We start from the raw sequence: 22494 nt of genomic DNA, 5'->3' as shown, positions 1-22494 counted from the left end.
GCAATGTCAATAACAGGGAAGAAGAGCTATCACTCAGGGGGCCCAGGATGCAAAAGCCCCTCTGCTGATGCATCAGGATTTAAAATCAGGTCTTTCTACTCTGCTCTAAATTCTAATCTGAAATATCAACTCCCAATTCTGTTTCTCAACAGGATCTAGAATAGCCAAAACAATTTGGCAAAGAATAAAATCTGAGGACTTAGGGGACTTGATAGAGTACCTGATTTCAAGAAATACTCCAAAGCCAAGACAGCGTGGTACGGACATGAAGACAAACATACAGATGAATGGAACAGAATAGAGTCCAGAATTTTAGACCCACATATGTCAAATGATTTTTAACAAAGGAAAGTCTTTTCAAGAAATGATGGTAGAACAACTGGATAGCCATTTGGAAAAAAAATGACCCTTCACCCTTATCTCATACCACACACAAAAATTAAATCAAAATCGATCACAGACCTTAATCTAGAAGCTAATACTAAAAAACTTCTAGAAGAAATCACAGGAGAAAAGCTTTGCAACTCTGGGCTAAATAGGCAGTCCTTAATTAGGACACAAAACACCTAAACCATCAAGTGAGAAAAAACTTACTAAATTGAACGTCATCAAATAAAAACTTCTGTTCTTTGAAAACATTGTTAAGAAAATGAAAAGCCAAGCTGCAGACTCAAGAGATTATATTCATAAAACAAATATCTGAAAAGGGGTTTGTATTCAGAATATAGAGAACTCTTACGACTCAATAAGAAGATAAACAACCCAATATAAAAGTGGACAATGGATTTGTTCAGGTACTTCATTTAAAAAGATATACAAATGGCCAATAAGCACACAAAAAGATCCTTGACAACAGTAGTCCATAGGAAATACTAATTAAAGGGCTGACAAATACTAAATGTTGACAAGGATCTATAATAATTAGAACTTTGACACACTGCTGGCAGAAATTTAACATGATTTACAAACCACAAAAAATATTTTGCCAATTTCTTATAATAATAAAGATAAATTTACTACAGGAGCTATCAATTCTACTCTAAGTGGTTACCATGAGAAATAACACGTCCACACAAAGACATATGTATTAATGTTCATTACCGTTTTATCTGTAGTAGCCCAAAACCAGAAACAACTCAAATGACTGTCAATAAACAAATAAAAGAAAAATTATACTATATCCACCTAATGGAATTCTAATCAGCAAAAAAAGGACTATTACCACATGTAACTATATAGGTAAATCTCAAAACATCATGCTGAACAAAAGAGGCCAGATACAAAAAAGTACATATAAAATTCTAGAAAAGGCAAACTATCTGTACTCAAAGAAAACAGATCCATGATGGTTCAGAGCCAGTGTGTTGGGGGATTAACTGCAAATGGGAATGATGGAACTTTCTAGGGTAATGAAACATACATGGACTGTAATGGTTGCATAGATAGATATGTATATGTCAAGTGTCATCAAACTGAATGGGTTTAATCTCATCAATTAAAATGGGTCAATTTTTCTGTATATAAATTCTATTTCAAAAAAATTGATTTTTAGGGTTGCCTGGGTGGCTCAGTCAGTTAAGCATCTGATTCTTGACTTCAGTTCAGGTCGTGATCTCAAGGTCATGGGACTGAGCCCTTCAATCCCAAGCAGTCTGCTTGGGATTCTTTCTCCCTCTTCCTCTGCCCCTCCCCCTGCTCATGTGCTCTCCCTCTCTCTCTCAAAAAATAAATAAATCTTTAAAAAAAATTATTTGGGGCACCTGGGTGGCTCAGTCAGTTAAGTGTCCGACTATTGATTTCAGCTTGGGTCATGATCTCCATGTCGTGAGATCGAGCCCCACATCAGGCTCCACACTCAGCGAACAGTCTGCCTGAGATTCTTTCCCTCTTCCTTCACCCCCTGCCGCGCTCTCACCCATGCTCTCAAATAAATCTTTTTAAAAATACCAAGCATTTACAACTGGCACTCATACACTGATGGTTGGAATGTAAAATAGCACAACCACTTTGGAAAACAGTTTGGCAGTTTCTCGTCAAGTTAGAAACACACTGGAGCGCATGGGTGGCTCAGTTGGTTGAGCAAACAACTCCTGATTTTGGCTCAGGTCATGATCTCAGGGTCGTGAGATCGAGCCCCACATGGGGCTCTACGCTGAGCAGTGTGCCTGCTTAAGATTCTCTCTCCCTCTTCCTCTGCCCCTCCCCCACACACATGTTCTCTCCGTCTCTCATTCTCTCTCTAGCATAGAAAAAAAAGAACACATTTACCACACAATCCAGCCACTCTAATCCTAGGTATTTACCCAAGAGAATTAAAAACATATGTTTACACAAAGATGTACACACAAATGTTTCAAGCAGCTTCATTGATAATAATCAAAAATTAGAAGCAGCTCCCCTGTCCACCAACAGGTAAGTGGATAAACACACCGTCCACTGATGGACCTAAGTGTGCATGCCTGGATGAGTGGATTAAGAAGATATGGTACATATAATGGAATATTATTCAGCCATTAAAAAAAAAAACAAAAACCAGGAAATCCTACCATGGGTGACAACTTGGATAGACCTTGAAGTATTATGCTAACTGAAATAAGTCAGAGAAAGACACATACTGCATGATCTCACTTGTATGTGGAATCTAAAAAAAGAAATCAAACTTGTAGAAAAAGAGATCAGACTTGTGGTTACCAGGGGCAGAGGGGAGGGGCAGGGGGAACTGGAGGAAGGTGGTCAAAAGGTACACACCTCCAGTTCCAAGACGAGTAAGCACTGGGGATGTGAGGTACAATGTGGTGAGTGCAGCTAACACTGCTGTGTGACCAACAGCAAAGCTGTGAAGACAGGAGAGCCTAAGATTTCTCATCACAAGTAAAAAAATGTTTTTTCGCTTTTTTCTGTTTTTCCTTTCTTTTTATCTATATAAGATGGATGTCAGCTGAACCTATTGTGGTAAACTTTTTACAATATATGCAAATCAAACCATTATGCTGTATGCCTTATATTTATATAGTGATATATGTCAATTATTTCTCAATAAAACTGGAAAAAGAGAATTATAACTTAAAAAAACATAATGCTAAGTGAAAGAAAACAGACACAAGACAGTCATACTGTATGATTCCATTTATTTGAAATTCTACAAAAAGCAGCTCTAATCTGTGACAGAAAGCAGACCAGTGAGAGGGAAAGTGACTGACTATGAAGGCGTATAAGTGACTTTCTCGTGTAATGGAAATGATTCTATTTTTATTATGGTGGTGGTCATTCCGTAGGTCTATTTTTCAAAATTCAAACTGTACATTTAAAATAAAATAGGCACAACTTTAATTTAAAATTTTTTCTAGTTCAATAAAAGTAGCCAAAACTAGGAGCTAAATGGACCAGAAGGCTGGAAACTGCCTCTGGCTAAGGGGTCAACCTCTTAACTAGTAAGCAGTACATCTGCCCAAAACACAGCCCAGAGGAACAGCTTTCCTTGTCTATCCTCAAGTTCTCCCTAACTGTAGGCTGAGCTCTATCTGCCTTTTAAGAAAAGAGTACAGCAATCCCAACAAATTGCTGATGGGAGGAACACAGAACCTTACGCTTCAGCTCAGAATCCAACTGAAAAAGCGGCTCTTCCTCCCAAATGGGCCCCTTCAAAGGCAGGGCAGGCGGGTGCAGAGCGCACCCTGGTGGCCATCGTTTTCAACACAGGCCTTTCATAATTTAAAAACTAGAACTACGTATGTAATAGCCACACTTAAAGTAAAAAAGTAAACTTTTAAAAATGATTTAACCGAATAAATCCAAAGTACTATTCTTGTAATATGTGTCAACAGAAAATTATTAATTAGATATTATACATTCTTTTTTTCATACACAGTCTATGAAATCTGATATGTCTTTCCCACTTCAGCACCTCTCAAATTGGACCAACCAACTTCCCAGTGATTAACAATCACACGTGGTTGATGGCTACCATAGTGGGCCATGTAGCTCTACAGTATCCCAAAATTCTCATCTTTTCACATCCTTAAAGGAATGCATCCACTTATTAAAACACAATGTTTTCTTTGGTTTTTTGCTTGTTTTTTGGTGTTTTTTTTAAAGATTTCTTTTTAAAGATTTATTTATTTGAGAGACAGACAGCGCACGTACGAGTGGGGGAAGGGGTAGAGGGAAAGAATCAAGCAAACTCCCCACGGAGCACAGTGCCAGACTCGGGGCTCCATCTCAGGACCCTGAGATCATGACCCGAGCCGAAACCAAAAGTCAGACATTTAACTGACTGGGCCACCCAGGCAACCTTAAAGATTTTATTTTTAAGTAATCTTCACACCCAATATGGGATGCAAACTTACAACCCTGAGATCAAGAGTCACGCGCTCTGCTGACTGAGCCAGCCAGGCGCCCCTAATACACAAGGTTTAGTAACACATCCGTACGATAGCTTTACAAATCTAATCTGATCCTTTAACAAAGTGTGATGTGGGAAAAACAAATGAGGAACCTAAGGCTATCAGAACTGTCTCAGATTCTCCCCCTAGGCTAGACAATAAGGATGGGACAGAGACCCAAGTCTCCTGCCATGCCAGGACTCCTCCCCTCCACCACCAAAGATCTGAGATATGTCAGGGTTGGCAGCATGGCATTATTTATTTGCCAGACACAAGCAAGTAATCAAAAACGGCTTTGATCTTCATGCAAAATTCTCTATGTTCCTATTCTGCTCTTTTGAAATTAAAATGGGTCTGCTGCAGTACCTACTTACCTAACTGTTCTGCAAGTCCCAAATTTAAAATATTGTTCTACCTCAGTCCCACCTGGACCTCATAACATTCTACCGAATCAAGAAACTAGCACGTAATTTATCTCCAATACGCAGGACACACACCATATTTAGCATTAAGGCATATTTCTCATCAGTGAGGCTGATCATGTATGCATTTGTGTTTTTTGTGAATACACAATTGAACAACTAAGAACAGACTGTCCTTTTTTAAGACTTTTCTTTTTTTTTTGAGAGAGAGAGAGAGAGCATGAGCGGGGTTGAAGCAGAGAGAGAGAGAGAGAGGGACAAGCAGACTCCGCACCAAGCACGGAGCCGGATGTGGGACTCAATCCCACAACCCTGAGATCAAGACCTGAGCCGATATCAAGACAGGCGCTTAGCTGATGAGCCACCCAGGCATCTCAAGAACAGAGATTGTGTCTTTCATTTGCACATCGGGGTTGCTCCTAACTGTTGGCTTATTAAACCCTGATCTCCAATGGCTTAAGTCTATGTAATTCCCCATTAATAACAGATTAAAAATCTAGGAAGGTCTAAAGGGAAATATGTTCCTCACTGGCAATAAAGTTACTGTTTCCTCAATTCTAAGATACACATATTCACACTGTAACATTTCTAATCAGGATATATTTTGTAATAACTAAAATTGGTATAATAGTGATCCTTTTTTTTCCCCCAAGGATTGGTTATTAAAAAGATAGTGTACTTTAGGGACACCTGGGTGGCTCAGTCAGTTAAGCGTTTCCCTTCAGCTCAGGTCATGATCCCTGGGTCCTGGGATTGAGCCCCACATCGGGCTTCCTGCTCAGTGGGGAGCCTGCTGCTCCCTCTCCCTCTTCCTCTGCTGCTCTCTCACCTTCTCTCTCTCTCTCAAATAAATAAAATCTTAAAAAAAAAAGAGAGTGTATTTTATAATTTAATAGTGCCTTTGATATAAGGAAACAGGATATATAACTAATTAAATAAGCAACTGTCTTCTGCTCAAAAGTATAAAGCAGTTTCTATCTAATCAATACCTACATCATATAATTTTTACCTTTTACCTCTAAGTAGTAATTAAGATTATCTGAATGTATTTTACTTCAAATATGAAAGATTCAATAAATTCTATATTAAATTGTATATCATCTTTTTACATTCCTCATAATAGTCATCATATCCTATTTATCATCCCAGGAGACAATTTTCTTTTCTTTTTTTTTTTTAAGATTTTATTTATTTAAAAAAAAAGATTTTATTTATTTATTTGACAGAGAAAGAGAGAGCACAAGCAGGGGGAGTGGCAGGCAGAGGGAGAGAGTGAAGCAGGCTCCCCGCTGAGCAGGGAGCCCTATGCGGGGCTCGATCCCAGGACCCTGGGATCACGACCTGAGCCGAAGGCAGACGCTTAACCAACTGAGCCACCCAGGAGCCCCTGAGACAATTTTCAATAAGAGAACTCCATATAAAAAAACAATAAACAATGGATTACTGAATTAAATGTGTGGACTGCAGAATGGAATCTCTTTTCACTGATGCTTATGCGATGGCCTAAAAATCAGGTTTATGGCAGTTAATCTAAGAGTTAGGGAGGAGCTTGGGTTACATCAAAAGGCTTAGGAAAAAAAGGGGGATCTAAAGAGGAGACGCCATACATGTAATGAGGGAAGAAGAGAGGTCTGAGGCTGGTAACAGCACCATGTTCCCTGACCAGCATCAACACAGCAGTAGAAACCCACTTCACTACAGCTCAACCCGCATCACGAAGTATAGACAGCACTGTGTAGTATTATCCCTGAGTTTCTACATCTCTCCCTTCCTCCCTTCCTTCCGTCTCCTCTTAGAATCAACAGCGGTTCCTCCCTGAAGTTATCTCAAAAGCAAACAAGAGAGTGCTTGGAACAAGCCCAGCAGTGTGCAATAGCTCATCAAAGGCTTTCCCTGGGACTCCTGACTGCTGTCACTCTTTGTTCGCAGCCCTAGCCCCTCCCCTTGGCACTATTTTCCATGCAGAATAGAATTTTAATGTTCAGTGTACCCAGGGTAAATTTGTTTATAGGCTCTGGAATGAAGGGTAGGTTTCAGAGACAGTAACATCAGGCAAAGGACAACCAGAAGCGTTGGCTTGGAATCTCCACAGTAAGAAAATATAAATGCTAATGACCTCTATGGAAGCAGATGGAAAGGCATTTAAGTAGGTAAACTGACAAAAAGCCGTAAATTTAAGCTACAAGAAGAGAATGCATGGGGCTGGCTGAGTTGGTAGAATATGTGACTCTTGATCTCAGGGTTATAAGTGCAAGCCCCCACTGGGTGTAGAGACTTAAGAATAAAATCTTAAAAAAACAAAAACAAAAACAAAGAGAATGCATTAGCCAAGTCAAGAAAAACATAATAAGGCAGCAATCAGCCCAATAATGACAGTAACAAAGGATCAGAACTCTCGTAAAAAGAAATTCTTATCATCTGTTTATATATTTTGAAGAAGCCTAAGAAATTTCAAGTCTCTTAATATTCAAAAATATCCACAGAAGGCAAAAGTTAAGGCAACAAATACAGTAGCAGCTAGAAAAATTAGGCTCTACCCAGTCTGTCTTTTGAATTTTTTCAAGGAAGAGTAATACGTAACTGACTGCATTACTAATTCATATTAATGAAGTCTAAAAGAAAAACGACATTTTATCTCTATTTAAGGGTAAAAAAGGCTTAAACACACGTTGGTTTGCTTGGGTATTTTCTAAAACCCCCAGCTACCATGAAAAAGCTCAAGAAGGAACAAAATGAAGCCTCTTCCCAAAACATTCAGTGTTACTACAAAACTCACCTACTGAACCTGTTAGATTTGGATGGTAATTTAAATAACTTACGCTCCTACTCACCTTGGTTAAATGTTCCTGAGGAGTAGGTACTGGACTGAATTCACAATGTGAAAAGGCATCCCCTTCCCTTCTTACATCTAGAATAAGTTGTGCCACATAATTTTCCTGGAACCGTGTCCTTTTCCCCAAAGCACCTGAAAAAAACATATTAAATTGTCTATCAGATCTACTGTACAATCATGAAAAGTAATATTTTCAGAGTACTTTAAAGTCTGTAAAGGTATTTACTCCATTTCACATTAAAAAAAAAAAAAAAGACCTGCGACTCGGTGATTATCTTAAAACCACTTATAAAATTATAAAGCCAGGGGCAGAAAATAAAAAATAAAAATAAATATAAAATTATAAAGCCAGTAACCTATGGGGCCAGAACCCAAACCCAAGATTTATGCCACTAGATTACAGATACTCACTTTTTTTTTTTTTTTAAGATTTTATTTATTTATCTGAGAATGAGAGAGAGAGGAGAGAGGGTCAGAAGCAGAAGCAGACTCCCCGCTGAGCAGGGAGCCTGATGCGGGACTTGATCCTGGGACCCCAGGATCATGACCTGAGCCGAAGGCAGTCGCTTAACCAACTGAGCCACCCAGGCGCCCCTACAGATACTCACTTTTGCATCAAACTACCTCCTTCCCCCAAAATTTTCATAGGTAGAAGAAGTATCATCATCCTCATATAGCAGATGGAAAAACAGAGGTTCCGAGGTATAGTTACTTGGTTAAGATCACGGGGACTTTCAGTCTCAGAGCCAGAGCTTAAAGCCAGGGTCTCCAGGTTCTAAATCCAACAGTCTTTCTATTATTCTATCTGGCTTCGTTTAACACCAACATTTTTTCCATTTTATATCCGAAATAACTTGCTACAGAATAGCTTTAATAGAAGCAACAGTTCTAATATCCACTCTCTGGCAAGCTTCAGATTACAAAGACCCTTGATTGTAAAGACCAGTCTAAGAAGTCTGGATTTTATCCTGCAATGAGTCTGGATCTAAATTATACATCAACCTTTTAAACATGCTACACAAAAACAGCTACTGAGATGGTCTAACAGCTCACTTTTTTATAGAAGGGCTACAGTTTAATGGAAAAAAATAGTAATCTGATTTTCATTTTATATTTGTGAGTACCACATTTGTATTTTTAAGTTCTTTGCTCTTAGCTTGGAAAAAAATATGAAGAACTAGCTAGTAAATATACCAGCAGTTAAAGCTGACTATACAGAATACTGTGCCATTAGTTTTTAAATAGCCCCAAAAAAGTCCCAGAGGGCCAAAACATTTAAAAATATAATCTCTGAAGCTAACCTCACAAGTTATATTATATAGAACTATATTTTCAAATACAGACAAGACTCCAACTTACATATGGCCATTGTTCCGAAAGTTCTAAGCTGGGTATTTAATAATTTTCCCCATACAAACAATGTAACAAAAGATGGCTAAGATCCCAGACCAGGCCACAAAGTCATATTTAACTCATAATATACTTGAAAGATTTTATTGACAAGACCAGCTGAATAGGAAGCACAGAATTTAGGGGGTAAGAATGGACCTTAGAGTAATCTAGACGAAGTCCAGGAAGGACAAATAGGTTCAATCCCTTCGACCTTCACAGACACAGCCTGGAATGCTGAACTCAGGTTCCAGAGGTGTAAGTGGTGTGCTCGAACTGATACTGTGGGACTTCATTAACCCGATCAATACTGAATGGCAATGATATTGTAACACCCCAGGGATAGAGCAAGACATAAAAAGCGACCAATATTTCTTTTTTGTATTCGGAAGAAATACAGAGGTTTCTGGAGAAATTCTTTAACTTATTTGTTCATTCAACAAATGTCTGAGTGCCAACAATACGCCAGCATGCTAAGGCACTGAATCTAAAACAGTCGACAATTTCTGTTCTGAAGACAAAAAAAGCAGATGGAAGCCATAGGTGGGTATTTACAAGAAAGGGCAATGTAAAGAGGCCACAGCAAATGTGGGAGTCAGGAGGAACTTCAGGAAACTCACACCCATCAACAAATGGTCAAAAGTTCATTTGTGGGGGCGCCTGGCTGGCTCAGTCGGTAGAGCATGTGACTCTTGATCTCAGAGTCTTAAGTTCAAGTCCCACACTGGGCACAGAGCTTAATTTAAAAAAAAAAAAAGAAAAAGTTCATTTGTGTACTACCTGGCTACCATATATATATATCACTAACACGTGGCTAACCAGACTGGAAAATAAAGGAGAATCTCCAGGAATAAAGAAAATGTTTCATTTCAGACTTGTTCTAAAACTGTGAATTTTTTAAAATAAAATCTTTAAAACCAATTTTTTTAAAGCAAAGAATAGAACAGAAAAAATCAAATGTAACCAAACAATACAGCCAAACTGCCAATGTTTATATTAGTTTTATCATAAAAATAAGTCAATCATCCACAAAAAGTAACAAGTCTTACCTGTCAAATCAATTTGTAATTTGCTGATGTCTTTAGCAATGTTGAACTGATCTTTTGCTTTTGTATATTCATAATAATATAAAAATATATATGCACACTCCAGATGGAATTGAATAGCCAAATACTGACCGGAAGCACCTACAAACAGATCCTCTAGTTTCATCACTGCAAGATATAAGATGAAACATTAAAAACTATGATGAAAATGAAAATCTATGATTAAGTAAAATGAGCAAATGACTAAAATGTTGAGTCCACAGTACGTGAAGCATATATATTTCACAGTCCCTGCTCTTAAAAAATTTTAAATCTGGAAGATGAGGAACACAAGTACAATCAAAGTTCATAGCCAGCATTCCCTAAGCATTCACATGTTCCAAGCAAAAAGCTAAGGACATTACATACATCCCTCCTTTACTCCACACAATCCTAGGAAACACAATTCATAAACCTGCTCTAATTTTAGAGTGCTTGGTTTGGGTTTTTTTTTTTTTTTTTAAGATTTTATTTATTTATTTGACAGAGAGAGACACAGCGAGAGAGGGAACACAAGCAGGGGGAGTGGGAGAGGGAGAAGCAGGCTTCCCACTGAGCAGGGAGCCCGATGTGGGACTCGATTCCAGGACCCTGAGATCATGACCTGAGCTGAAGGCAGACGCCCAACGACTGAGCCACCCAGGCGCCCCTAGAGTGCTTGTTTTAATTGTGCTATTAAAAAATATGGCAACACAAAGTGAAGATGCAAAGTACCAAATGAATCTACAAAGAGTTAAACACTACAGAAAATCTAATGGAGAGATCAGCTTAGGGTTTCCCTCATAAAGAATGCAGAAGTCCTCCCTTCAAAGGAGAAACAGATATACAAAGATATATATGACCATATTAATATCAAATATAGAATGCATATTGGTTTAGCAGTCAGATTCTGATTTCTCTAAATACCTGAGCTGAAAAGATGGGAGGATAATAACCTGATAACACAGTGACTGAAATGAAATGACTGTCAAAATTAATTATATGTAATAGAGAGGTCAGCTGACACACACCAAGTTGCAGGGGGCATCTACAGGTCACCCGGTCCAGACCTCTACAATATCCCTGACAAACTATCCCTCACAAATGCTTCCAGTAATGGGTTAGTCAGCATTTCACACAGCAGTCCACAAGAATTAACACATAATGTGAAACTAATATAACACTGTACACTAATTATACTTCAATTAAAAAAGAGTTTTTAAAAATGTTAAAGAACTAATGCATAATAAATGAACAGGAAATGCACTTCCAGTGTCCCAAGATGGGAGAATCTGTTCTCTACCATTCAAGCTGAAAGGGAAGGGATATACACTGAATGCCCAATCTGCCTGGCATGAGGTATTTTACACATCGTGTTATTCTCACAATGATGTCTTTGAGGTTGACACTATTCCTATTTGATTCATTAGAAACTTGAACTCAGCTTACCGACTAGTCACCTTAGTTAAGTGGCAAAGCCAGAATTTGAATCGATGCTTATTGGGAAAACGGGGGCGAGGAGGGAGTTGGCAGAGGAAGAATACGTGCGTAGAGGTGCCATTACACAACCCGATCTCCTTCATCACCTAATTATCTGACAGAAATACTTATAGCAATGAAATAGATATCTTTTATTTTCTTCTGAACCGAAATTAAAATGAGTCTGAAAAAGGAGGTGTTTTTCTTGGGCACCTGGGTGGTTCAGTCAGTTAAGCATCCAACTCTTTATCGCAGCTCAGGTCTTGATCTCAGAGTCATGAGTTCAAGCCCCACGTTGGGCTCCATGCTGGGTGTGGAGCCTACTTAAAAAAAAAAAAGTGTTTTTCTATATACTGCCAGCCCTTTAAATAGAGATTCTCTGGACTCAGAGTAAGTCAAGATGTACATGTCTTACTTCAAAAGACAAACAGGTCTTTTTGAAGAACATGAACTTCTCACAATGAAACTCCTTCAGTAGATCTCCTCCACACAAACCAAACTCAAGAAAAGCTGGAACTGGTAATATTCAGTGCTCTTAGTGCTTTTAATTAACTTTCTTTCCCTTTGCCCATTACTCCTGAGTGTCTAGCCACTTTTCTCAGAAATATAGTGACCTTCTATCATGCTAGCACAGTTCATAAGTGACAGGATTCTTCTTAGCTGTCGATGACAGTTATCTTCCCAAAAGGTTCTGGGTACAAACATATATCAAGGGATGTGAAACTTGGCCAAGGTTTTTTAAAATCTCTCAATAAACACAGAAAGGCTGTTTTTGCATTTAAGCAGACGTCTGATGGATAGTGCTGTAGCCATGATAGCCATTCCCTAGCTCATGTAAGCCTAGGGAAGGCTATCAAATTTAAACTAACCTAATAACACATAAATAAGTCACATAAATGCCCAAAGCTGGTTCTCTGTATTATCTCCCCTCCTACCCACCTACCTATCTGTGTGTGTATGTGTGTGTATTTGTATAATTGGCTTTGAGCTTGTACTTAGGTTTCTTCTACATCTTATGTGTTCAGGGGTCAAAGATTGTTAAATAAAATAGGAAGATAAGGGGCGCCTGGGTGGCTCAGATGGTTGAGCGTCTGTCTTCGGCTCAAGTCGTGAACCCAGGGTCCTGGGATCGAGTCCCGCATCGGGCTCCCGGCTCGGCGGGGAGCCTGCTTCTCCCTCTGACCCTCTCCCCTCTCATGCTGTTTCTCTCTCGCTCGCTCTCTAAAAAAAATAAATAAAGGGGCGCCTGGGTGGCTCAGTCGTTAAGCGTCTGCCTTCGGCTCGGGTCATGATCCCAGGGTCCTGGGATCGAGCCCCGCATCGGGCTCCCTGCTCTGCGGGAAGCCTGCTTCTCCCTCTCCCACTCCCCCTGCTTGTGTTCCCTCTCTCGCTGTTGCTCTCTCTGTGTCAAATAAATAAAATCTTTAAAAAAAATAAAATAAAATAAATAAAAATCTTTAGGAAAAAAAATAGGAAGATAAGTCCTGATTTTTTTTTTAAGATTTTATTTATTTATTTGAGAGAGAGAGAGAATGAGAGATAGAGAGCACAAGAGGGAAGAGGGTCAGAGGGAGAAGCAGACTCCCCACTGAGCAGGGAGCCTGATGCGGGACTCGATCCCGGGACTCGAGGATCATGACCTGAGACAAAGGCAGTCGCTTAACCAACTGAGCCACCCAGGCGCCCTTAAGAATTAGTTTAATCTTTAAATTCCAACGGCATGTTAAATTACTTTTCCAATAAAAACACTTTTAAAAAGCTGGATTTAGGAGAACCTGGGTGGCTCAGCCAGTTAAGCATCTGACTCTTGGTTTCAGGTCAGGTCCTGATCTCAGGAGTGAGATCGAGCCCCACATTGGGCTCTGAGCTTGGTGCAGAATACTTGAGATTCTCTTTCCCTCTCCCTCTACCCCTCCCACTAATGCTCTCTCTCTCTCTCTCTCTAAAATAAATAAATCTTAAAAAAAAAAAAAAGCTGGATTTAAAGTCTGCATTTAAAATGTCTAATATATACCACAGGCCAGACAGGGCCCCAGGCACCCAATGAAAACCATGGCTACAGCACTAAAGCCTGGTGAGCCTGCCAAGGGGAAGCCCTTTATTTATTTATTTATTTTTTAAGATTTTATTCATGGGGTGCTAGGATGACTCAGTCAGTTAAGTGTCTACCTTCTGCTCAGGTCATGATCCCAGGGGTTCCTGGGATCCAGCCCTGGGTGGGGCTCCCTGCTCAGTGGGGAGTCTGTTTCTCCCTCTCCCCCCACTCATGCTCTCCCTTTCTCTCTCTCTCTCTCAAATAAATAAAAGCTTAATAAAAATAAAGATTTAATTCATTTATTTGAGAAAGTGTACACACATGCACGAGGGGGGATGGAGACAAGGGGGAGGGAGAGGGACAAGCTGACTCCATGCCGAGCGTGGAGCCCAAGGTGGGACTCAACCTCTCAACCCTGAGATCATTACCTGAACCCAAACCAAGATTCCTACACTTAAGCGACTGAGCCACCCAGGCGCCACTAGGGGAAGCCCTTTAAGCTCCTAGGAATTTTAGATGCTGAAAACATTCCCTGTGCACGGGATTCGATGTTATATGGTTCACTAGTATCTGCTGTGGCTGGCCTTGGGCATTTTTTGTTAACTAGTAAATTTAGAAGATCACGTGATATTGGAGTAGGAGGATTAATATTGGTGACTTTAGGATGCTGACTCAATTGTCAGTATAATTATGCAAAGCTAAAAATCCAGGAAAGAATTGCCAGGGAAGGAATTAAAAATAAGATTTTATATGAAACTTGAAATGTAAGTATGTAAGTATGAAAGTACCCACGTTGATCCTGAAAGAAAACAAACCAAGGGCAATGGCAGCAACCGAGCAGAGTCTCAAGCACAGAAAACCCAAATACAAGTCACTGGAGTCAGTGTGAACAAAGCCGAGGTCAACTACATTAAATGCTGTAAGTACTATAAGGTCTGTGTAAAAATAAGTAAATAAATAAATAAAATGTGTAATATATTTTTATGTTAACAATTGTGCTGAGAACAAAGGAATCCTCAGAGAACAAAAACTAAATGAAAACCGAACCTCAGGAATTAAGCATGTACTGACACCATATTCTGCCCTAAAGCTAACTACCGAAGCTTACGGACCTGGGAATTTCATTTTTATGGCTGCAAGGAACACCAAAGACAAAAGATGAGGAGGCCTGGACCACCCAGAGCGGCCAATCTAGCAGGAGACTGCATTTGAAGCTGAAACTCAAAGAACTGTATCTTCACTGAAGGTTAAAAGGAGATAAGTCGGCCATGCAGAGAGGTCAGCAAGAAAAATGGCACTAGGAGAAGGGGAAAAAATGTATCCTACGAATTCATAATCATAAGCCAGCCTTCACAGATTTGTGACATCACGTCAAAACAGGAAACTGCTAGCCAACTCCAATGCCTTTCCTCTAAAAAATGAAAACAAAAACAAAACAACTCCTTTCCTCCCTGATCGCCATAGTTCTCAAACTGATTTCCTACTGCTGCACCTCCAATGCTCCATCCTTCTCCTGCCTCTCTCCCCTTCTCAACGATTTCCCTCTATTCCTTTGACTTTTAATCAACATCTCCTGAATTATTATAGATGCTTAGAATTGTGCTAGATCCTACAGCAAGGTTTAAGCCCTGATCTTCCCTAACGAGAGGATGGGAAGAAGACCTAGGAGAAGACACATAATCATTATTCAACACACGGTTAATATGATGTGAGATTGTGTGGTACTGACCGTAAGTACCAAAGAGGGAAGATCCATAAGGCTGGGATAGTTAAACCAACCCTTTTCAGGAGGGCAGACATTGAAAGATGGGTAGAAATTTGGCTCCAATTCACTTCTATTCCATAAGGCTCACAAAAGAAGGGTCCACATGGCTCTTGTTCACTGCTGTATATGCACCACCTATCATAGCTGGTGCTCAGTAAATATCCCAGGAGTGCACAAGTGCATAACCCTTTGATGGCTACCACCAAGATGAATATCTAACGTCCCGGTGACCTAGCTCCTCATCACCTGACATACAACCCACCCTCCCACTCTACTCCGGCCATTCAGAACTATCGGAAATCCCAAGTGCACAAAGACGTTTCAAGTCTCTGTGTCTCTCTTTGTACATGTTATATGCCCTTTCCAACTTCACCTAATAAATTCTTACTCATTCTTCATGAGTCAGTTCAAGCAAGAGGCACTTTATGAAGCCTCCTCTGATTTCTCAGGTTTAGACTAACCACATCCTTTGCTTTACTCCTTCCTCGTTATGCCCTTTGTTTCTACTGCCTACTGCATTCACTGATATCCCTAGCACCTAGCGCAGTGACGGAAACACAGCAAGCATCCCCAAAACAATTTTTATTAAATATGAAATCGGGGGGAGTGCCTGGGTGGCTCAGTCGTTAAGCGTCTGCCTTCGGCTCAGGTCATGATCCCATAGTCCTGGGATCGAGCCCCGCATTGGGCTCCCTGCTCAGTGGGAAGCCTGCTTCTCCCTCTCCCACTCCCCCTGCTTGTGTTCCCTCTCTCGCTCTGTCTCTCTCTGTCAAATAAATAAATAAATAAAATCTTTAAAAAAATATATGAAATTGGGTAGACAATATAAAGTCAAAGGTAAAACTGGAAATCATTAATGGCTTTCCTCATCAAAAAAGTGACATGATGAAATTGGTATCTAGAAAAACCAAATCAGTACTGATGAAGGAGAAGGAACAAAGGCCAAGAAAGAGCCTACAAGTCAGGTACAACCCTTCAGATGTGAAGTGATAGTGACGGTAGCCTTAAGTAACTGGGGGGCTGGTCATATAGAATGAAGGACAGATCGACCCAGTCACTGTCTGTTGCTCAACAGCAGTTCTGTCCAATGAAACTTCCTCTGATGATGTAAGTATTCTCTAGCTGCACCGTCCAAAATGGTAGCCGATAGCTACACGTGGCTTTGGGGCACTTCGAATGTGGCTACCAAAACTAAGGAACTGAATTGTTTATTTCATCTATTTTACTTTATTTAAATTTAAATAGTCACAGATAGCTAGTGGCTACTGTATCAGGCAGCCCAGCGTGTGTTCCTGCTCTCACTATCTCTCTCTCTGTCAAATAAATAAATAAATAAAATCTTTAAAAAAAAAATAGAGGAACATGTCAACCCAGTAGACAAATATTTATTATTTTAACAAATCAGTAGGTTCTCCATGGAAATGAATGTTCATGACCTTCTGGATGCAAATGTCACCCAGTACATTTAAAATGTATGCTAAAATCAAAATCCCTTTTTTTTTTTTAAGATTTTATTTATTTATTCGACAGAACGAGACACAGCGGGAGAGAGAGCACAAGCGGGGGGAGCAGGAGAGGGAGAAGCAGACTCCCCGCTGAGCAGGGAGCCCGACGCGGGGCTCGATCCCAGGACCCTGGGACCATGACCTGAGCCGAAGGCAGACGCTTAACGACTGAGCCACCCTAGCGCCCCTCAAAATCCCTTCTTATAAGATTATTTTCATGCTATGTTAAAGTGAAATCTCTACGGATAATTATAATTAATCATATTCAGTGTATTTAATAACATTCATTCCAAAGTATCAATTTTTTATTTTTTTTTTATTTTTATTTTTTTTTAAGATTTTATTTATTTATTTGAGAGAGAGAATGAGATAGAGAGAACATGAGAGGGGGGAGGGTCAGAGGACGAAGCAGACTCCCTGCTGAGCAGGGAGCCCGATGCGGGACTCGATCCCAGGACTCCAGGATCATGACCTGAGCCGAAGGCAGTCGCTTAACCAACTGAGCCACCCAGGCGCCCCCAAAGTATCAATTTTAAAAAAAAAAAAATCAGTGCGGGGCGCCTGGGTGGCTCAGTCGTTAAGCGTCTGCCTTCGGCTCGGGTCTTGATCCCGGGGTCCTGGGATCGAGCCCCTCATCGGGCTCCCTGCTCCACGGGAAGCCTGCTTCTCCCTCTCCCACTCCCCCTGCTTGTGTTCCCTCTCTCGCTGTGTGTCTCTCTTCAAATAAATAAATAAAATCTTTAAAAAAAAAAAAAAAATCAGTGCACTCATCAGTCACCTAGAGACTAATCTCTCGATCAGCTCTTTTGATGTGGAAACAATCTAACCCTAGAGTCACAGAGTTGCCTGGAGATGTCACAGCAGAACTCTTGGACAAAGCATTTCAACCCGTTTTCCCTTAGACTTCATAAGCTCATCATCAAACAGCTACACTGCAATATTACATCTCATGCACTATACGGAATGCATTTTCAGTATCGGCTCCCACAATAAATGGCTGTGTGTACACCTAAGCAGTCTTTTAGAGAATCGTGGTTTCACTGGTGTGACATCCAAAAGAGTGCCTCAATCACACTGAGGAGCATACTTTGCAAGACTCTAACTTACTCCTTTCATAGATGTGATCAGTCCAGCAAAGTTATGCTGACATTCCGATGGGTTCTATTCCATTACATTGTACTGATGTCACATTCCTGGACAAAAAGATAAAGATCACAGTTGTCCATGAAATCCTCACTTTTGTTTCATGGACTGAAAAAAAATCCTGCCAACTTTTCATGATCCTTCAAGGGCAACATTTCAAATATAATATCCTTCTCTGGACACTGAGCAGTATTTCAGTTATAACTGACTGCTTGGTCAACATTTGGGTGAAATCCCAGAACCAAACTTTTTTTTTTAAATAAAATTGTTTATGAAATGTTGCAGTTTAAGACTATCTGCAGACCTACCTAAACATAGCCAAAAAGGACCAATTTATGACTAGATAAAATGGAAAATGTTGTTGATAAGCCTAGAACAGCAACATAAAAAATGCTTAGTTGTAAGCAAAGCTAATGATATGCTGAAATACATTGCTAAAAAGAATCAAGACCACTTGGGGAATGAATCACTTAAGAGTCATATTTTCCAGTCTTACTTAACTCTTTCTGTTTGGAAACTTAATTTTACCCCATAGAATAGAATTCTCTCTAAAACACACCATATTGTTTTTCCCTTTTAAAATGGCATATAAGGGGGACGCCTGGGTGGCTCAGTCGGTTAAGCGTCTGCCTTCGGCTCAGGTCATGATCCCAGGGTCCTGAGACTGAGTCCCACATCAGGCTCCCTGCTCCGCGGGGAGCCTGTTTCTCCCTCTGCCTCTGTCTCTCTCTGTCTCTCATGAATAAATAAATAAAATCTTTAAAAAAAATAAAAATAAAAATAAAATGGCATATAAGGAAGGGTATTTTTTTCTTTTCTTAATAATTAATAATTACAATCATTAGCCACTGAAATGTGGTAAAAATGTAGCCATAAATGCAAATTTATATAATATGGGATTAAGGGAAGAAATGTGACTTTCCTGATAGCAAATGCATCAAATCTGATATCCTATAAAAAGGAAAAACAAGTCCCAGTGACATCTTGTTTTTTGTTCGCTTACCAATTTTCCATAACAGTATAACAAAGCATAGGAAACTGTATAATATCCTAAGCAGTACAATGTAATTACCTTTCTACAAAATCAAACCATGGGCTGAATAGTGATGTCATCTTATTCCAAATGCTTTCACTATCCTCTGGAAAAGGCAACTTTTTTCCCCATTACTATCAGTGATGTTCAAGTCTCCCTTGACTTTTTTTTTTTTTTCAAAGATTTTATTTATTTATTTGACAGAGAGACACAGCGAGAGAGAGAACACAAGCAGGGTAAGCAGGAGAGGGAGAAGCAGGCTCCCCGCTGAGCAGGGAGCCCGATAAGGGGCTCGATCCCAGGACCTTGGGATCGTGACCTGAGCCGAAGGCAGCCGCTTAACCATCTGAGCCACCCAGGTGCCTCCAAGTCATCCTTGACTTTCAAAACTTTACCCAATTTCAGGAACTAGAAACTCATCCCCACTCTTCTTCCTCCTTTGCACTAAGTTCATTTATGAAGCATCTCTCACATCATTTCAAAAATATGCAACAGCATGAATGGGGGAGACTCAGGCTACATAGGCTTCATTTTACTAAAGAGAGAGGACAACTTGTCTGCTAAATGGGGCGTCGGGTCTTCATTTACTCCAAGGTTCACTCTGTATTTCATTTTGAAGAGAACTCCACCCCTAGGCAACACTATTAGGAGAGATTCAAAGTCCATATGGCATCCAGGTAGGATCAATTTTGTCCTCTCTGCTATAATATTCCACTTTTTGAAACACTCTTGTACAGAAATTAAGTCAGATGCAAGTTGTTACTACTGAGATGAAGGACAAATAGAGGAAATTCTAAAACTTCTTCCCTAAAAGTACATGTAGAAAGGCCTCAATAAACCTTAGCTGTTGTTATTCAACAAACATGTACTAAATACTTACTATTTTCTAGGCACTATGCTAAGCGGAAAGAGGTTAAAAAAAAAAACAAAAACCCCAGCTCACAAGGAACTCACAGTCTAGAGAATCTACAGTCAGTGAAAACAAAGATGGTTCAGTAGGCTAAATTTGCTCATAAAAATCTTTTATAACCCAAAAGCATTAAACCAAAGACTACTACTGTAGAAAAGAGGGATAGACTGTTTTTCAGTTCTGTTACTTTAGAAACATTACTGTATAGAAAAAGTTAACTCCTTATATGTAATAAAACAACTAATCTATCATATGTCAGGTTTCAATTCTGTAGCAGAATATATGTATATGTGTGTGTGTGTGTGTATATATATATGTGCAAAGTCTGATTTAACACATCCTTGCTAATTCCACAGTCTTGTATTACCTAAAATCCTAAAAGAATATAAATGGTCTAAGTCTTGGCAAAAAATAATATAAATGAATCAATTACTATACTCATTGAATAATATTTTCCTTACTTTCCCTTTTTGAATCATGTACAGCTTTTCATTTTATCTAAGATTAGCATAGCTTATGTATTTCTACCCTAGAACAAAAAAAAAATTGAGAAATTAATTTCAACCAAATTACCTAGCTTAGTAGTATTTATTACTGCACAAACTAACATCCTCTCTAGTGTATCCGGCCCAGCTTGTTACTACATAGATGTAACTTGAAGGAAACAGACTAAAGAAAGGTATGGGAGCTTCTTGCAGTTACGTATGCACACATGTTGAGTTGTTTTATGCCTTCGTGAATGTCTACTCCATCAAGTACAGATCACTGCTCCTCCACCCCGAGGGATGCAAATGACCCCTTCCCCCATGCATCCCCCTTTATCCAAGGGGGATACGTCCCAGGACCCCCAGTGGATGCATGAAACCACAGTAGTACCGAACCCTGTATATACTACACTTTTTCTCTCTCTCAAAATACGTTATTGTACTGTACTCACCCTTCTTGTGATGATGTGGGATAAAATGCCCATGTGATGAGATGCAGTGCGGGAAATGATGCAGACATTGTGATGTAGCGTGAGGCTTCTAATGACCTTGAGACAAGAGGTCAGAAGGCAGATTATCTGCCTCCAGGCCACAGATGACTGCAGGTAATTAAACCATGGAAGTCCAAACCATGCATAAGGGGGAGCACTGTACACACACTCACACCAGACATACTCTTGCTATGTGAAACGAGTTTGGGCTTTGGTATCAGACACACCTAAGGTCAAACCCCTTCTCTGTAACTCTGAAGTTCGTTACCAAGTCCAAGTTTATCTGTGTTTAAGTGCTTCTTCACTACAAGGGAATCTGTTTTTGTTTTTGCTTTGCTTTGTTTTGCAACTTTTGCTAAGAATAATCATTCCAAAAGCCCAGGGAAACCAAGTGTCAAGGTACCCAAGATTTTTCCTCTTTTCAAAATGCTTCCCTAGGAAATGTGAAGGGCAACTGTAACAAAGGCAGTGGGGGGCACTGACAGAGGTGTGTGGTTTATTCTTTCATTTACATTTTAGGTACTTTTGTGTATATATGTTACATATAATAAAAAAATAATATAAAATGTAAAAATGCCTCTCTACCTATTGTCATCCTTAGTAAAATGTATTTTCTGCCAAATGTTAAAAAAACAAAGGCTTTCTTCATGTACTCAACAGGATAGCGGGTAAGTAATTTTCTACTCTGCATGAATTTGGCACAATTTATTCCACGTGGAGTCTGTTTCCTTTAAGGGTACATCTATGTAGTAACAAGCTAGGCCAGAATACACTAAGAGGATGTTAGTTTGTGCAGTAATAAAGATTACTAAGCTAGGTAATTTAGTTGAAATTAATTTCTCAATTTTTTTTGTTCTAAGAGAAATACATAAACATATGCTAATCTTAGATAACATGATTCAAAAAGGGAAAGTAAGGAAAGTTAAGGAATTTTTTTTTAAATAAAGGAAGTTTACATTAGTTTCCAAAGAGGCTTCTGAGATTAAAGAACAAAGAAAAACTAAAATACTTTTAAGCAGTCTGTGATAAAATCATGGTAACGTGCATAGAACAAATCATTTTCTGAATAGGCAATATAAATGATAATGATTACCTCTTTTAAAATTCAAAGGCAAAAAGAAATTCTATAATCTGACATGCCAATAATTTGTGATATTCCATACCCAGAAAAAAAGGGGAAAAAAAGAAACAACCTCAACCAGAAAGTTACTATTACCTATAAAAAAATAATAATAATAAACTAAAAAGGACTGTCTCAGCTGAGCAATGAGCCTGGAGCCGCACGCCTGCATCAAACAAAATCTGTCCCATACCTTCCTCGATACAGTCTCCAGCAAGAGCAGAGAGCTGCGGGGAGCGCTCCTCCAGTATCTGCTGGTGAACACTCACACATCTCAAAGTCCACCACGGCAAGCTCTACGGAAAGAAAGTACCACGTAAGCTGAAAATAAAAGCCCCTCTAAAAAACAATGTTTATATTAATTGAAATTAGTGTTTAGAATTTTTTTAACATCTGTGAAATTAAACTTACTCTTCAACAAACTTATCCATCCACTGC

The 22494-nt window shown here is 39.5% G+C and overlaps 1 protein-coding gene across 5 annotated transcripts in view; it reads right to left on the bottom strand.

Moving 5' to 3' along the window:
- Window positions 1–22494, bottom strand: part of TTC27 (tetratricopeptide repeat domain 27) — a 167943-nt gene that overhangs the window by 132940 nt on the left and 12509 nt on the right. For all 5 annotated transcript variants that reach the window (XM_035000887.1, XM_035000884.1, XM_035000888.1 and 2 more), the window contains 3 exons: window positions 22250–22352; window positions 10076–10240; window positions 7636–7769 (listed from right to left, as the gene is read on the bottom strand). In XM_035000887.1, coding sequence (XP_034856778.1) covers window positions 7636–7769; window positions 10076–10240; window positions 22250–22352 — 402 coding nt within the window. The remainder of the gene's footprint in view (window positions 1–7635; window positions 7770–10075; window positions 10241–22249; window positions 22353–22494) is intronic.

The sequence above is a fragment of the Mirounga leonina genome, unplaced genomic scaffold, assembly GCF_011800145.1.
Source record: "Mirounga leonina isolate KUSES-001 unplaced genomic scaffold, KU_Mleo_1.0 Mir_125, whole genome shotgun sequence".
In the NCBI taxonomy this organism is placed as follows: Eukaryota; Metazoa; Chordata; class Mammalia; order Carnivora; family Phocidae; genus Mirounga; species Mirounga leonina.
This window is presented reverse-complemented; position numbering and strand designations above follow the sequence as displayed.